General features: G+C 45.5%; 1 protein-coding gene across 2 annotated transcripts; it reads left to right on the top strand.

The window, feature by feature from the left end:
- The first annotated feature begins 42 nt into the window (after positions 1 to 42).
- Positions 43 to 17536, top strand: atg5 (ATG5 autophagy related 5 homolog (S. cerevisiae)). Of its 2 annotated transcripts, none has more exons than XM_058053341.1 (8): positions 43 to 206; positions 607 to 784; positions 878 to 1005; positions 1471 to 1549; positions 1666 to 1828; positions 3198 to 3292; positions 12594 to 12711; positions 16875 to 17536. In XM_058053341.1, the coding sequence occupies exons 2-8, from the start codon at positions 677 to 679 to the stop codon at positions 17009 to 17011; spliced, it is 828 nt and encodes a 275-aa protein (XP_057909324.1). In that variant the 5' UTR covers positions 43 to 206; positions 607 to 676; the 3' UTR covers positions 17012 to 17536. The 2 variants fall into 2 exon arrangements, with proteins under 2 accessions (XP_057909324.1, XP_057909323.1); XM_058053340.1 differs by having other exon boundaries at positions 113 to 278.
- Positions 17537 to 18367: the final 831 nt, after the last annotated feature.

Below are 18367 nucleotides of genomic sequence, written 5' to 3'. Positions count from 1 at the left end.
AATAGCAATAATATACATGTATTTTATAGCTAAATGTATATTGTTCCAACAAGTAACAAATACATTATAGTATTGAGAGCTGCCTGCAGGGGTCCCTGTTGCTGAGTGGTCTTCTTCGGCTGTCTTTGGCATGTCAGCTGAAGAATGACAACATCGACCAGCACGGCCCTTTTTCCCCGACTACTGGCTGCAAAACCCAGACAAAAGTAGGCTTTTCACGATTGCTACACACGAACAAACTATCAGTTCATCATGACAAAATCCTAACCTAAAGCCAAGTACGTACAATCATTTGTTTACACTTGGAATGTTAGCTAGCTTCCGAGTCGCTGTGCTAATGTCAGTTGTCAACACCACGCACTTTTGTTGTTTTGTAACTGTAATAACACATTCAAATAATCTTAAGAACGACGTTTATATTTACCTGTTCGCCGCTTTTTGTCCTGTTTTGGTTGTGTACAACAATGTCGTTTAATGTCGTTTAATGTCGTTTGGTATGTGTCTTCTAGATAACAAGTTAATCAGTGCTCAGGTTATAAAATTACATTTGTGATCAAGCGTAAATCTGTCATTGTAACTTCTCTGCCTGACTTTGTTATCTTCAAGCTTTGTCAGGAAGCTCGAGTGCTTTGGACTCGTCCAGTCTTTATGAGCCACTGGGAGGAGCAGCAACATCATGGCAGATGACAAAGACGTGCTGAGAGACGTCTGGTTCGGCAGGATACCAACCTGCTTTACTCTCAACCAGGATGAAGTGACCGAGAGGGAGGCGGAGCCTTATTATGTACTTTTCATTTTGGGACATCTTGTTTTTCTCATTTAACATGTAACATATTTTTGCCATATAATTAACAATGCCACGTTTGCTCTCACACAGCTGCTGTTGCCCAGGGTGAGCTACCTGACATTGGTCACCGACAAGGTGAAGAAGCACTTCCTCAAAGTGATGAAGGCTGAGGATGTTGAGGAGATGTGGTTTGAATACGAAGGGACGCCACTCAAATGGTGAGGATTTTCTCGCTGTAGAACTAGTTACAGGGGAAGAATACACTATGTGCGGCTCACCTGCAGCCACACTATGCTCAACACTGTTTTGTTGCTACCTAAACATCATATCATAACATCTACCTGGACATTGTGAGGATAATTATAGTATTTACTACTTTTAAAAAATGTAGTCCATTTGGGTACAAGAGCCATCTTATACCAAAACTCAACCAGTCAATCCGAGTCTAGCAATGGAATTTGTACGTAACCCAAGCGTCACCCTCTTTGAATGACAGGTTAATAGACTGCAGTTACCGGTAATACTCACCAGGTGTCAGTATAGTCGCGCACAAATTCCATCAGTGAACTCCTCAGTAAAACGGATTGGAGCAAAATCTGTCAATTAGTTTTCACCCTCCTGTCAGGTGATTTTCTGCCATTTTGAATATAACATTCTTTAATTTCTGTGCTTGCTGATGTCAGGCACTATCCAATTGGAGTTCTGTTCGACCTCCATGCTTCCAACTCTGTCTTGCCGTGGAACATCACCGTACACTTTAAGGTAACAACTTATTTTACATGTTTGTGTCAGTGAAATTGATGTATAGTGAAACAAGATTGAATTATGTTTCATCGATGACACTCATGCTCATTGAAAGCTGTTGTTTTGTGTGCTAGAACTTTCCAGGTCATGATCTGCTGCACTGCTCATCCAGCTCTGTGATCGAGGCTCACTTTATGTCCAGCATCAAGGAGGCGGACGCACTCAAGCACAAGAGCCAAATCGTCAACGACATGCAGAAAAAGGACCACAAGCAACTGTGGATGGGACTGCAGAATGGTGAGAAATACACTCTCTCTCTCTCTCTCTCACACACACACACTACATACGCTCACATTTCAAAAGACCCTAAGCAGCTGTTGGGGAAGTGTCAAACCATCATAGTCACAAATCCACTCATTAACACATGTTGTCTACATTGAGATAACACATACACACACACATTTCCCTCTTTGAAGCCTTCCCCTCCCACCCAAACACCCACCACCTTCCGTCCCCTTCTGTTTCCACTCGACCTGCTCATACAGGAAGACCTGTATGAGCAGTGTGTGCTAGTGCTGCCTCGCGGGTAAAGCAGCTCATAGGAGAGAGGGATCACTGATCAGCCGGAAGTTGGTGTTCTCAGAGGAGGCACTGGGAGGGTGGGGGTTTGTTTGTGTGACACTATCTTTGAAAGGCAAAGCCTGGCTGACATTTGGAGGCGTGAGCTTCTTCAGGTCAGGTGAAATGAAGTGTCGGTTGATGTCGCAGCCCCCCGGGGCCATCTCAATGACTAAAAGTAGCACGTTGTCTCATTTGTGACGCTTTCTACCTCTTTCTTTAATGAGACCACATTTACATCTACTGCTTTACCAACTGTTTAAATCAGGGGTATTCAATTAAAGCATCAGACACGCATCAGACTTGATTGCTGGAACAGCAGGCTTTTATTGCAGGTTTGAATTACCTCACAACAGGCTCAATAATCCCTAACACGGGCTTCTGCAGGGGTGTAGGAATCTTAAATGGATTATTTTCTCTTAATGTGTCTACTACATATATTGGCTAATACGAGTGTAAAGGTGACTATATATTTAATATATAATTCTAATATGATATCCATCAATTTTCTATGCCGCTTATCCTCACTAAGGTTGTGGGTATACTGGAGTCTATCTCAGCTGTGTTTGGGCGAGAGGGGGCACACCCTGGACTGGTCGCCAGCCAATCACAGGGCACATATAGACAAACAACCAGTCACACTCACATTCATACCTATGGACAATTTGGAGTCACCAATTAACCTAGCATGTTTTTGGAATGTGGGAGGAAACCGAAGTACCCGCAGAAAACCCACGCATGCACGGGGAGAACATGCAAACTCCACACTTCAATATTGAAGTCATTATACATGTTTTTACATTAAATGAATTGGTATTTTAATGAATTAATGATACATTTATGTATTTAATGTCTGTAATTGTTTAAACGTGTATTTTTGGAGTTATTTCATGAATTTGTGAATTTCGATCCAATGTCATTTAATTAATTGTAAATGTAAGTAATTATTTAAAGATGTATTAATTTATATTCGTTCTGTCTCATTTGAGCCTTTGTAGGCAGGCAATAGTGTCACAGAATGTATATCGCTGTGTTCTTGTCACTCCAGATAAATTTGAGCAGTTCTGGGCCATGAACCGGAAACTGATGGAGTATCCCACTGAGGAGGGAGGATTCAGATACATCCCATTCAGGATATACCAGGTGAGACACATTCCCACCCGTTGGTGTTTGTGATTGGCCGCTGGTCAAATGGGATAAGAGCGTCCTGTAGATGGCGCCACAGTGCAGAGTAACAACCTGTTTGTTGGCGCGTTGCTTCATGGGGGAAATCACCTCAAAGCAGTTAAGTCCCTGCGATTTATGCAAGACCCACTGTCAGCAGGCGATAAGAGCGCTGTTTGAGGTGCACTTCCCGTATTCACCCTCAGTTTCCTCCTGGCGCCGACAACACTGACGTCTCCTCACCTGTCAGCCCAACCCGCTTGTGCAAGCCAGGAGCCTGTGACCTTCCCTTGACACCAACTAACACAGACTCTTTGTTTCTGAGCGCGTCGTAAAAACACAATCCACCTTAAAAACACACGAGTAGGTTTCAGTGAACATGATGCTGATATGGGCGGCACGGCGAATGAGTGGTTTAACCTCACAGCTAGGAGACCAGGGTTCAATTCCACCCTCTGCCATCTCTGTGTGGAGTTTGCATGTTCTCCCCGTGCATGTGTGGGTTTTGTCCGGGTACTCCGGTTTCCTCCCACATTCCAAAAACATGCTAGGTTAATTAGCGACTCCTAATTGTCCATAGGTATGAATGTGAGTGTGAATGGTTGTTTGTCTATACGTATGTGCCCTGTGATTGGCTGGCGACCAGTCCAGGGTGTACCTCGCCTCTCGTTCGAAGACAGCTGGGATAGGCTCCAGCACCCCCGCGACCCTCGTGAGGAAAAAGCGGTAGAAAATGAATGAATGAATGAATAATGCTGATATGAGGTCGGAAATGTCCATGGCACCCTGATTGAAGAAACAACATTCCTGTTACAACTGTATGTATCTGCTATGAGCAGGTACATTCATGTACAATTAGATCATCTGACACGCAAAGAAACAGTTAGAAACCCCTGGTTCAATGCCTTGTTCAAGTTGCACCTCAAGTGAACTGACACTGTTTAGTAGCCACTTCCAGTTTTCATACGAACCCTCTGGGTCAGATGTCAGAGCAAGAACCCTACCGGCGTTCAGTGTCTTAAAACAGGGTTGTTCAAACTTTTCCCAGCGATGACAGCGTAACGAAAAATCAAAGCATCGGCATCTCAGATTTGTGTTATAGGTGACAAAGCTTGTCATGATAACAAATGTTGTTGGACATATTTGTCCTACAAATTATTGTTGATAATCGATATTGACATTTTTTGAAACATCTTTTAAAAATTGTACATCAAATCAAAAGCAGTAAACTTTAATTGCTTAAGAGCATTTACCATTGTAATTAGAATGTCAAGAGCTTTTTAATAAAATAAATTAACTCGAGTGAGGTTTACTAAGGTACAGCTGACCAATCACAACGCTTACTGTGTAAGTCGGCGCAACACAAGTTTTGGATTTTTTTGGACATGCATGTCACGCTATGCTGGAGCAGGAGGAGCAGGGCAATAGTGTATGATGGCGCATCACAACAGAAGCATAAACCAGGATTTATTCAAGATGTTTGAGTTAGCTGGGGTCATCACTGTGATCTACACGGTCCTGGCAGCCAAACATCCTGCTTGAGCTCAAATGCGCGTCCTCATCAAATGAGAGTTGAGCAGCGATAGCCAATAGCTAAAACCCCAAAATGTCGCTCGGTGTCCACCGTGGCTCTTTACAGCATCTAAGAGTGAGGTTTACGACGTACTTTCACATTGCCACACCAGTAGGAATTGTCATTAGTTGAAATCACGCCATATTTAACACTGTTTTTTTATATTTCTGTGACTCGCGTGTGTCAGTGTTTCCGTCCAGTCAGTGGCTTTTTTTACAAATCGTCATGTAAAAAGCAAACAAACGATATCAAGCGTTGAGGACGGGGCGCTCAGTTTCAGTACTGGATGTGGGGGCGGAAGTGGACAAGCTGCTTCAGGTCACTGGGACTCCTGCCTCCGCACTTTAATCCTGACTCAGGTGAAAAGTCCCCTCGGAGGACACAGAGAAAGAGAAAATAACGAGGGGATGATGAATAAGCAGCTGATCCACGACTGGAAAAGATTAGCGTGTCAGACGGCGGGGGCAAAGGCTTGTACTTTCGAGACGACTGGGGGGGGCATAGAAAGAGGCGGAGGACGTTGACAGCTCCCAGATTTGGGCATTAAACAACAAATCCCTTTTATGCCAAATGGGCACTGAAGAGTCACATCAAATACATCCAAGAGCAGGAGGAGAATATGGAAAGCATTTGGGTTGGAGATGAATGGTTGGCTTGAAAAACAAGGGCTGCTTTGAGTCTGCTGTCTGAGGATGTTGTGGTGTCACTTTCATTGTGTCAGGACCACTAAGTACAAATAGTGTGAGTGATGGCACATTACTACATGAAGACATACAGATGCGATGGTTTGTTGTTGGAAGTTTGGGACCAACTTGTCATGCGTTGTGATGATTTATCCTACAGCATGTCAGTGCATGATGCTTTTGTCTTTATTTTCTCATCTTCTGTTCCCTTAAAGCCTTTTAATGCACTCGGAGCCAAACGTTGTGTTCAGCAGTAAAATGCAGCACTTTAAAGCATTCAGGACTCGCCCACTCAGACGTGCACTTGTTGTGTCCATAAAACCTGCTGGCCAGACCCGCACTTTGGGGGCGTTCTCCGCGTGTGACTTGAAAGTTTCCATTGTTTTGGCGAGGGCTTGGTACTCATCCTGAGAGCTGCTAAATATTTACAATCAGACAAGAATTTGAGTGGAACGTCTGGAGAAAAAAAACCTGGCTTGACCACGAGGACCTTGAAGCTACGACTGCTGCCGGTCCTCACTGGCAGAACCACAATCAATCCATCAAGAATCTGACATGCAAACCCGACCAGAGCCTGCACGGATTTTGTTGCAGGGAAGAAAATCCGCTGTTTGGTTTGGCGGACGTGTCGTGACTCGACATGAGAAGAAGCGGCTCAGCGTGGAGAAAGTGAACATAGATGGAAAAAGACAGCCGAAACGCAAGAACAAAGCTGTCTGGCCCTCAGAAGTCACCACGGATGACTTTAGAGGAGACGAGCTGTCCCCCTCCTGCCCCGCCTCCCACACACACACACGCACAAGCAAACACATGCTCAGTGCTCTTCAAAGACAGATTGTGGTCTTTAGTGTAAATAACGTGCTGTGTTTGATGCAGACAGAATTAATGACAACATAGAGTCCAAATAACAGAGGGCTCATTTCCGTCTGGCCTGCACCCCTCATGGCGACAAAGATGTCTCACGGCCGTTGGGTGCACTTTTCGTTCCGGCTAGTGAGTGTCTCCCCTTCGGCCAATGATAAATCATTTGTTGTCCATCAGGTGACATCAGCTTCCTATGGATGTTCATTTACTTCACTTAGGTTGAGTTCATGGATGTTTAGAGCCTTTAATCATACGAGAAGACGGTCAACTTGCGTGCTAGCGTCTCGGTGCCTAAAATTTGCAGCGGCTCCGGCCAACGGCAGAACATGATTGATCTTGTAACTCTGTGATTTCAAGAAGCGGAGAGCCCAATCATCATTCTCCATACTCGTCCTCCGCCAAGCGTGCTCACACTGTTGCTCGACAGGTACGCCTCTTGTGGTTCCCGCTCTGTGACTCAGCGCTTAATCACCCTCCTCGCCCCTACCCCCCCAGCCCCTTCTCTGGAAGCTGCATGCTTGGAAGAATGCATGTTTATTGCCTCACAGAAATCTTGTAATGGCTGGCTGGGACGATGGGGGCGGGGTGACTACACAGACAATTACAACACACGGGAATGCTCCAAACACTCTTGAAGATGCCAGAGGCAACAGGTGATGAGCCACTCTGGAAGGGGGGGGGGGTTCATTAAGACTTTCTAGCACAGCCATGACTGTCAGACTTGCAATCCGTCTGGCAGAAAAAGGTTATTTTTGGAATTCATTCCATATGTCTGCTCAATGAAGTCATTCACTCAAGTTACCGATCAGTATCAGTCTTACTGGAGATGCTGAATGCAAACAAACTTGCATCACACACTGCTTGAGCTGCATTGACGTCAGAAATGATGCAAAAATATAAGATAACTTAGCATCAGCTCAATTTGGCGAATATTTTACCACAAAGCTTTATGGTCATACCTGTCAACCATGCTGGGAAACTCCCGTATTTTGCCCGTTTATTTCCCTCCATTGTCACCCTCCCGTTTAAAAAGCTTCCTTATTTTTCTGGAAAATGTTTCCTCCCACATTCCAAAAGCATGCTACGTTAATTGGCGACTCCAAATTGTCCATTTGTAACAATTGTCAGTGTGTAACAATACACACTGAGTACCCCATTTAAACAGATCCAATAGAAAACACATTAACCCCTTGTGCTGATCTACTGTTTTCATGACCAGACTGAGGTTTTAAACATGCCTGCGTTTTTGTACGTCGTTGGAAAGCTTAGTTTCATTTGAATGATATATACTATTCCGGCCTGGATTGGCGTGCAGGCTACACAGCTATGAGACCAGAGTTCAATTCCACCCTTGACCATCTCTGTGCGGAGTTTGCATGTTCTCCCCGTGCATGCGTGGGTTTTCTCCGGGTACTCCGGTTTCCTCCCACATTCCAAAAACATGTTAGGTTAATTGGTGACTCCAAATTGTCCATAGGTATGAATGTGAGTGTGAATGGTTGTTTGTCTATATGTGCCCTGTGATTGGCTGGCGACCAGTCCAGGGTGTACCCCGCCTCTCGCCTGAAGACAGCTGGGATAGGCTCCAGCACCCCCGCGACCCTTGTGAGGATAAGCGGTAGAAAATGAATGAATGAATTAACGAATGAACCTTCTTTTCAATTCCAAATGTTGACAGGTATGTTCATAGATTTGTTGATGTAAAGCTTGACTAACCAGGCTAGTCCCGAACTTCTAGGGATTATTGGTCTGTGTTTTGAAAGCAACAACCTCAATTATTATTGTCATTAGTGGCAAAATAGCAAAGGGATCTGAAATCATTCACAATTGATGACCCGTGCAGCCTCCTCATGTTTATATAAACCAGGACTGTCAGGAGATCGAGTGAATTCTGCGGTTTTACTCCGTAATTGGTGACAGAGCCTCGGGCTGACTTGATGCGCCATGCATGCATCACAGTAACGATGCCCATCCTTCGCCCATTTGCTGAGAATGTGTCCCCTTGAGAAAATAGAAACTCCCACGCCCACATCCCATTGCCCACACCCGGATCGCGATGCGCTCCTGACTGTGCCAACCGCTATGGATGGCAGGGAGTGTTACTCACTGTAGTTCGGCGCAGCAAAAGCCAGTCTGCCTCTGCTCCCATGTGACCTTTACGGGTGTTCAGCCCCTAATGAGAATTTGATTGCGTTTAGCACATGAATAATAATGATGTCTTGGCCAAGTAGGTATACGGTATGGTCACAGACAAAGCTTCCACAAACCAAAAAAAGTGGGTGGAATTTTAATTTCCAAATGGAAGGGCTCGGAGTTCAGTGGAAACTAATAGTGATTGACAGAGCTGTTTCCCCTCCCCATTATTTGGCCTTCACTTAGGCGAATTGAATCCCCTTCGCCATCAATTAGGCCTTGTCTTGAGTTCCGCTGTTCTTTTCAGTGAGTGAGAGCGGGCCGCCTCTTTTGGCGGCTGCGCTAATGACACCTCGACCCTCCTTGTGTCGCTGTGTGCAGCCGTGCCAGCTAAGGTGTCAAGGCAGCTCAAAAGAAAGTGTCTTCATCACCTCAGGAATCAATAGCCCCTTCTTTGTATGGCGGGGCGCTTCATTATTCATGGTTGCCTCCTTTAAAAATGCATCCCAGTCGCTGTCACTTCGCGCACTCTCCCTGCTCGGGAGCATGTCCGTCACCCCGCACCAAAAGGCCAGGAGTCAGTGAGTCAGTCTTTCTGTGTAACTTGAACAGCACTTTGGCACCTCCAGCGCCACCTTCCCCTCGCCGCTTGGCGCTCAACTCGGCGGTATGTAGTTACCGCTTGGTCACTCGATCCTGCCCCACACAGGTTTCCTTTTCACAGCCCCATGATTAGACCCTATTGTGTGTCCCCGGCTCTGTTTGACACCTCAGCTTAGGTGTCGACACGCTGCGGCTTGTCCAGCGCCGCGAAGTGTGAAGGCCGTGGCGGGGCTGGGTCATCTCGCTCAGGCCACCGCCGCTGGAAATCTCCATGATGATGACACAGCATTCCTTAACAGACCGTGACATCATTAATCAGTTTGAGTTGCGGTGCAGGTTATTTGGTTAAAAGTAAATGAATGGATGAGATTAGAATTCTCTCACTCATTTTGTTCTGCGGCTGCACGGCGGTTGAGTGGTTAGCGCGGCGAGACCTCACAGCTAGGAGACCCGAGTTCAATCCAACCCTCTGTGTGGAGTTTACATGTTCTCCCTGTGCAAGCGCGTGTTTTCTCCGGGGACTCCGGTTTCCTCCCACATTCCAAAAACATGCTAGGTTAATTGTCCATAGGTATGAATGGGTCGATCTCCTGACAGTCCTGGTTTATATATGAAGAGGCTAGACGGGTATGAATGTGAATGTGAATGGCTGTTTGTCTATATGTGCCCTGTGATTGGCTGGCCACCAGTCCAGGGTGTACCGCGCCTCTCGCCCGAAGACAGTTGGGATAGGCTCCAGCACCCCCTGCGACCCTCGTGAGGATAAGCGGTAGAAAATGAATGAATGAATGAATTTTGTTCTGGCTGTAGTTTGCGGTATACCTGCTGTGCATCACACCGGGGCTTCGGCCAAGTGTGCAGGGCAGGACTTGGGTTTTAGTCCTCCTTCCTCACCTGTCCTGTGTCCACACTGAACATTCGTGCTATGACCTGTATACTTGTCCGAGCACTTCTACTCTGCTGGTTTATTACGATTTTTGTGACTTTTTGGCTTATTTTCAGTTGTTATTTATGTTGTGCAAGGTGGCCGCTGTCATTACTAGCGAGAGGCGGGATCACTTGAGTGAAATGGCACGTCTTTATCACACATGTAAGCGTGGTCTTGGGTGAGCGAGCATGCAGAGGGGTTTGACTTTTGGATTATTTCTATTATGAAATGTGTTCATTGTCATGAATAACTTGCAAGGTCCTACAGTCGTTATGACACTGCTTCATTGCGCGTGAAATCATCCACTTGTGCCAGAGGAGGGGAAGTGTGCTGTGCCAGGCTATACATACATAGATCAGTGCTTTATCGACCGAATTTGGCAACAAAGTCAGTTATCGGTTAATATCGTTGGTTTTTTGCTGCTAATCCTACGGTTTTCAGCAAGCACGCCCATATCGGCAGCGCTGTTAGAAAGCCGTCTTCGATTGGAGCAGTGCTGCTGTCTCATTTATTTTTTGTTGTCAAGTGAAGAAACATGTTGGCGCATAAGATGGGAAATTTTGGAGAAGGGAAGAATGTCGATGAACTTTGATCATGTGCAGTTTAATCAACAATCGTTAGATGATTTTTGTGATTTGCGTAATCATTCCCGCCACGGGCGACCTCGAGGCAAGAGCCAGTGGTGTTTTTCGTGCTGCCCGAGCCAGCAAACATGCTGATGACTTCCAGACTGATCGCGCTGAGCAAAACACACCAACATTTCACATCTGCACAGATTGCTCACTTCCTATCAGAACACGCCTTCTTTCGCTACGTGCATCCTCACGCAATGCATCGGCACACTGTCAACTCGTTTTTGTTCATCTGCTGTTCATCTTTCCAGTTATAGTTCCAGCTATTGGTGTCACATGTGAGATGAGTCATTTCCATACACACACATATTTTGTGGGGTCATCTTCTGATTAACAGGTGCACTCCAGCTCAAGCCCAACCATTTTGCCGTGACTGCAATAGAGCACGTTTTAGGGATAGATACTACGATTTGATGGTTGTGCAAGATGTACCTCATCACTTTAGTTCCTTCATGGAGAAGGAGAGATAAGAGATAAAGACGTTTTATTAGGAATTTTGGACAATATTGGCATAAAAGGGGCTGCACGGCGGTGAGTGGTTAGCGCCTCACAGTGGGTTTTCTCCGGGTACTCCGGGTCATCTCCCACATTCCAAAAACATGCTAGGTTAATTGGCGAATCCAAATTATCCATAGGTATGAATGTGAGTGTGACTGGTTGTCTGTCTATATGTGCCCTGTGATTGGCTGGCGACCAGTCCAGGGTGTACCCCGCCTCTCGCCCAAACACAGCTGGGATAGGCTCCAGTATACCCATGACCGTTGTGAGGATAAGTGGTAGAAAATGAATGGATGAACTGGCATAAAAGTAAGATATTTCTTATTGGTATTGTTTTTTTGTACAATGCAGTAGTCCCTCGCTACATTGCGGTCCGATCATTCCTCTGCTTGATTAGGATTTTTCAAAAAATGGATTAATTATTGGTCAAATATAAATATTGTAAGACAAGTCATATGTAGTATTCTGGTCACTTGGCATCAGCAATGTTACATTGATGACACATTACTTGTGTTAAAGGGATAGTTCAGATTTGTTGACATGGCAGTGCACAATGTGGTGGAATCAAAGTGGGCAGCATTGCCGGAGTGTATGTCAATGTATGCTAGGTTAATGTTAGACTGGCTGTCCTGTTTATTATTGTGCTTGTGGTTTGCATTGTATCAAACTGTAATTATCCGTATCACATACTACAGTATTAATTGGCCCTGTACCCTAGAAACCGCCCATGAATGATACGGGAAAAGGCAGAAATGATACTGTGTCAAAGCCCAGGGCAGTGATACTGATAAAATATAGAGTTTAACCATGTCCAGTATCAGCCCCCGTAGCTGTCCACTCATCGTGCCCGTGAAACAACCAATCAGAGAACAGCGCACAAGGGTGAACACACACTATAAATATTCCTAGTGCTTCTCCAGTCACCAAAAAACCCAAATTTGATTAATGGAACTTTAATTGTCAGACATTGATAAGATAAGACTGTTGATGAAATATTATTGTTGAAATATTTTTGCAATTATTGTGTTTACACTGTTTAGATATAATACATGTAATAAACTGAATTTTTTCTGGAAACAAAATGGTCTTTTGATTAAACAGTACATGATAATAAGCTCATGATTAAATAGTATGTGATAATAAGATCATCACATGGTTTGTCTGGTATCAGGCCTAGTATCATGCCCCCGCGTGCTTCGGTCTCGGGCTGATACTGACATTTGGGGGCATGATACCTGGCCTGATACCAGACAAACCATGTGATAACCTATAAATATCATATCACTCTTACATCCAAATGGTTTGATATTGATCACCAGTATTTGTTGCTGTACATTGTATTTACTGAACTCTTAATCTGTTGCAGACAATGAGCGACAGGCCCTTCATCCAGAAACTGTTCCGTCCCGTTTCGCCTGAAGGCAACGCTCACACTCTTGGCGACCTGCTCAAAGAGATGTACCCTGCTGCGTTTCCTGGCCAGGGTATGTAACACACACATACCATCATTGTTTTTTATCAATGATTGAACCACTATAACTGACAACAGCATCAATCCAATCGTGAACGTTGTAGACGCCCTCAGTCACCAGCAACACCGTGTGGGGTGTAGAGGAGAGGACAAGGTGGCAGCCATCAGAGATAAGATGGTGTGCAGATTGAAAAAAAAAGACAACATAAAACTATCACACCCTGATAGCAGCATTGTGTCTCAGGAATACTGTCAGTATGAGCAGATAAATGAAGCCATACTGTCTGTGTGGAGGAGGAGGAGGGGGCGTGGCCTTGGCAGAGATGAGAGGAAACAGCAGTCAAAACACACACGGGAAGTAGATAAGGATACAATGGAGCGTCAGAACAGACGACCCGCAGGAGACTCACCTGCTCATTGGAGACAGAACCCCCCCAACCCCACACACACCCACCCGTCTGTCTGTCTGCCTACCTGTCTTCGTCGTTCACTTTCGGTTCTCTCGCGGTGCTCATGGCTGATAAATCTTCACTGACTCTGTGGTGTTGCACAAGTGATCCAGATGTTCTTCTCATATTGTTGGAGATGCGCCTGGCTGCCATCTTGGTTTCCTGCATCTCTCTCTGTCGCTCTCTCTATCGCTGTCTGATCCAAGAGCTGCTCTTCATCTTTGATGGTCCCTCTCAGGTGTAGTCTTCAGGCTCTTTCATGTCAAGCCGCTGGCTCGGCGTCTCTGCCGGCCTGCCTGGCTGATCAAGGTGAAAGTGGTCTTTTGTGTCTTTGACTGTTTGCTCTTGGCTTCTTCCTTGTCTGGCAGATGAATGTGCTGATAGGGGGGATTATGGTGGCGTGTTTGAATTTGAGGAAGCGGGTCGTGTGTTGGAAGACCAGGCGTGGTGGCGGCGCAGGGCTTTGCTGAAGCTATTGTTCATCAGTCCGGACCCTAACATCAGAAAACGGGAACGTCCATGATCTCTCTCACATCAAAAAAGAAGCATGTGTGTGTTGTGTCTGAAGGGGAAACGGGTTTGACCCCAAACCATCCTCAATGCAGTAGCCGGAAGAGGAAAAGAAGGGGGATTCCCAATCTGCTGTTCCCAGCATGCAGCAGGAAAGAGTCGTGTAGCAGCGTGCACGCGCACAAGGCGGACTTGTTCACCAGGTGTGTCGTTGAGCAACTTTTGCCCACGTATGACACATTTCAGACGATTCTTGTAAACTCACATGTGAAGCTCACATTAATTTTTTGTGGGAACCAGCAGAGGAAAACCCCCACCACACCTTCGCCCCCACATGACCCCGCCACCCTCTGCTGCTGAGCATCACACTGACGGGATGTCTCGCCCCCCGTCCAAATGTACACTGGAAGTTGTTAGTTTGTAATAAAAACAACATGACTAGTAACAGTCCTTAAGCACCAGCAGCTAATGCAGCATGGATGTGTGTGAGCTGGAGTGGGTTGCAGCCCACGGAGATTCTCCCCATCTCTCATTCATAGAGTACACTCAGCCCGCCCACATGTTGGCAGCACTCCTGCGTGTTTGTATTCTCACCGGTGCTGCGGTGGTCTCGGTGTTAATCATCTGATCGGATTACCTGCGTCATATTCACTGACCCTCACGTAAACACAATAGGGTTGAACGTCAGCTACGTGATACACGACGTTACCAATGGCTGAGCTGTGGAATAGTGGCTGATGTACAAATAGATGATGTGAAGTTACTTGGAAGCATACAGTATTAACTGGCCACTTATCTCTCACTGTTCACATACACTACAAGCGCTACCACGTAATATCAGGAGGGTGTTGATTCAGAGTGTCAACCACCCCAACGAAAACAATGCTGACAGTGCCACCATAGTGCCAAAAAACGGCTTACTAAAGTCTTCCGATGTTCAGAGTTGGGAATCACACTAGTCCCGTTTTGTGCTCTCAACGGCCAGTTTGTAGTCACGACCTTCCAGTTGTTGAGCCAGGTCACCTTGGGCGTAATGGCCGACACACACACATGCACAGTGCGAAACAGGAAACTGTCAGACTGAAAGTTCACAACTGGAATCACCAAAATAATCAACTGCCATCTCTCGCCACCGGCGTCCTGTGTGTTCCTCCGTCTCACGTCTTAGAGCGTGTTTGCACGAAAACACAAATGTTTTATCTTTGCATCAAGACAGATAGAAGCACAGAAATGTACAGTGATTGCTGTGATACAGAGAGGGGTAGGGCGATATGTATCCCAATATTTTATCCATAGACTGAATTGAGACAAAAGTCAATGCCATATATGTGTGCAAAGTTTTATTATAATGTAAACAATCTTATAGAAAACCAGCTACTGAAATCCATCCATCCGTTTTCTATGCCGCTTATCGTCACACATTCATACCTATGGACAATTTGGAGTCGCCAATTAACCTAGCATGTTTTTGGAATGTGGGAGGAAACCGGAGTACCCGGAGAAAACCCACAGGCACGGGGAGAACTTGCAAACTCCCTGGTCACTAGGTGTCAGAGATGCCCAAGCGGAGAATCAAACCCAGGTCTTCTTGATCTCTCGAGTCGTCCACCGTGCGGCCAGCGACTGAAATGAAATAGTATATTTTCACAGGGATTCACTAGTTTTTAGTGGTAAGCTTGGGGGATCAGTGTCATCAAGATGAGCATTAGCAGCAAAGGTGTATGTAGTTCAGCAGCTTGGCCTCATCCAAGCAAGTTTGTGATTCGGATCCAGAAATAGCTTATATGAATCACAAAAGCCTCTGGATTATCTAGATGATACCATATAAAGTCTTGTATTATTTATTGAGTCATTTAATTGGGGCAGAAAGGTCAGATTGTGCTTCGACAAAAGTCTTGTCGCATATGAAATTAATGTATGGTAGAAGTTAGATTTTTCTTTGAAAATGCAAACATGCTACAACATGCAACATCTTGACATAAAGTCAGGTTGCCTTGGTAAGAAGAATTAATATCGTGTATGACTCCCATGAGCTTGGAGGACTCCATCCATACGTCTCAGCAATGACTACAATAGCTAATTGATTAAAATCATCTGGAATGGCAAAGAAAGCAGTCTCGCACGACTCCCAGACTTCATAAAAGTTCTTTGGTTTCATCTTCCAAGCCTCCTCCCCCATCTAACCCCAAAACATGCTCAGTTATGTTCATGTCTGGGGACTGGGCTGGCCAATCCTGGAGAATTTTGACCTTCTTCACGATCAGGAAGTTCAATGTGGAGGCCGAAGTATGAGTAGGAGCACCATCCTACTGAAGAATTAGCTTTTTCTTGTGGTTTGCATTTTCTTGGTGGTTACCATCCATTCTGCAGATCACCCTCATGCTGGATGTAACCGTGAGCCATGATATTTCTCCACCAAACTGTTTTCTGGGTGAATCTTGGGTTCATGCGAGTTCCAACGGGTCCTTGTGGTGTTTGGGATGCAGTTTAATGAATCATTCATCACAAAAATCAACCTTCTGCCACTGTCCATCCTTTTCTGTAAGCTGTAGGCCTTGGTAAATGCAACAATATTGTTTAGTTCTCTCCAAATTCTTGTTGTTCCTTACCTTCCAAATTACAAGAGAGGGCAAATTCTTCAGCAGGATGGCCCTCCTCCACATCAAAGTTTCTGCTTGTGAACAATGTCAAGATGCTCCAGGATTGGCCGACCAGTCACCAGACATGAACATAACTGAGCATGTCTGGGGTTAGATGAAGGAGGAGGCAGTGGAAGATGAGACCAAGGAATGGTCATGTAGTCTGGGAGTCATGGGAGTCATAGGAGTCATGGGAGTCATATATAATATGAACTCTTCTTACCAAGGCACCTTGACTTCATGTCCTGAGGTTTGTGTAACAATGCTTTCAAAGAATAAAATTTCTACTGTACATCATTTTGGTATGCGGCAATACTTTTGTCCCAGTTAAGTGATAAAACTCAATACTCAATAATAAGCCTAATTCTGAGGTTTACCTCTCATATCAGCTATTTCTGATTCCAAATGAGCCCTTAAAAGTGGAGTTATTATTTATTGTTCCTACAACCTGGATATGTAACAAGACCTTTGTCAGGCACTGTAATTCTCCTCCCCCGTTCTTCCTTCCTTCCTTCCCTCCTCCCACCTATGTGGCCTTACCCACTCACACTGTGTTGTCTGTGTGGTGATCCATCCAGGTGAGCAGAAACGCTACCAAGTTCTGATCCACGGCATTGAGCCGCTACTGGATACGCCGCTGCAGTGGCTCAGTGAGCATCTCAGCCACCCGGACAACTTCCTGCACATCTGCGTGGTCCCCGCCCCCACCGACTGAGGCCAGCCCTCTCTCACTATTGTCGTGACAACCCACTAACCAGCTGACCGCCAAACGACGTCGACGGCTGTGACATTGGCAGAGACTTGTCGGACTGACTCTTTAAAGAGACCACCACAACAAGATGGAGAAGGAGATGGAAGGAAGGAATGTTCCTCTTCATCAATGAATGTCTCCTCCTCTTCCGAAGACTCACTTCCAGGAAGACAAGCTCATCATTATAAGAGGAGAGAGGAAGAACTTTTGATGCTTGCTTTTGGTTCCCACATTCCTGTGTCTCATCCTTATTACATATTTGAGTTTACATGTGTGTCCTCTCAAACAGTCCACAACTGGCCCATCCTGGACTGGACCAGGCCTGCCAACAACTAACAAGCAGGCCATGTTTACGACCACTTCAACGTTTCTGTTGTCCCTTCACCTTCCAAGCAGCCGTGCTGTGATTCAGCTGCTTGTTTTGTCTTTCTGTGGTTGTGGCCAGTGCGCCACTGTCACAAGCAAAAGAATAAACGTCTTGTTTGTGTCGCTCTTTTCTTATTAATGTGGCCATGGCGCCGCCATCAAAGCTCACCACGCCAACTTCCCAGTTTAGCTCCTAGCGACATGTTTGGATGCTATTTAAATCACCTCCTTTGTTGACCGAAAATAGGGTCACACGCTGTAATGTTTCGTTTAGTGTTGATTACAGCACACGTTTACCGTGGCATTGTTTCCACAAGCTTCTGCAATGTCACTGTGTTTTCTATTCAGTAGCATTTTGGGTTTTTTTCAAGATGACTTTTATTGATCGAACCACTGCACAAAGTCTTAACCAGCATCAATGGGGTTCAAGTCTGGATTTTGTGGTGGCCAACAGATGTATTATGATTCACACTTCCTTTTATAGTTTCCTTTATTTTAACTTTCACTAAAAAAACAGGGACAGGGAAAAGAAAATCAATGAGTGAGTGAATTTGCATGATGGTGGAATTCCGGTGGACAAGATTTATTTTATTCATTCATTTTCTTCCGCTTTTTCCTCACGAGGATCGCGGGGGTGCTGGAGCCTATCCCAGCTGTCTTCGGGCGAGAGGCGGGGTACACCCTGGACTGGTCGCCAGCCAATCATAGGGCACATATAGACAAACAACCATTCACACTCACATTCATACCTATGGACAATTTGGAGTCACCAATTAACCTAGCATGTTTTTGGAATGTGGGAGGAAACCGGAGTACCCGGAGAAAACCCACGCATGCACGGGGAGAACATGCAAACTCCACACAGAGATGGCCGAGGGTGGAATTGAACCCTGGTCTCCTAGCTGTGAGGTCTGCGCGCTAACCACTTGACCTCCGTGCTGCTCAAATTTATTA

Source organism: Doryrhamphus excisus, chromosome 17, assembly GCF_030265055.1.
Source record: "Doryrhamphus excisus isolate RoL2022-K1 chromosome 17, RoL_Dexc_1.0, whole genome shotgun sequence".
NCBI lineage: Eukaryota > Metazoa > Chordata > Actinopteri > Syngnathiformes > Syngnathidae > Doryrhamphus > Doryrhamphus excisus.
Note: the sequence above shows the minus strand (reverse complement) of the source record. Positions and strands in the feature narration are given on the sequence as shown.

What these genes read in the sequence shown, in the direction of transcription:
- atg5 (XM_058053341.1), top strand. Translation starts at nt 677, where the DNA reads ATGGCAGATGACAAAGACGTGCTGAGAGACGTCTGGTTCGGCAGGATA. An exon ending in GTGGATGGGACTGCAGAATG is followed by an intron (nt 1,829 to 3,197) that starts GTGAGAAATACA and finishes TTGTCACTCCAG; the next exon opens with ATAAATTTGAGCAGTTCTGG. An exon ending in TCCCATTCAGGATATACCAG is followed by an intron (nt 3,293 to 12,593) that starts GTGAGACACATT and finishes AATCTGTTGCAG; the next exon opens with ACAATGAGCGACAGGCCCTT.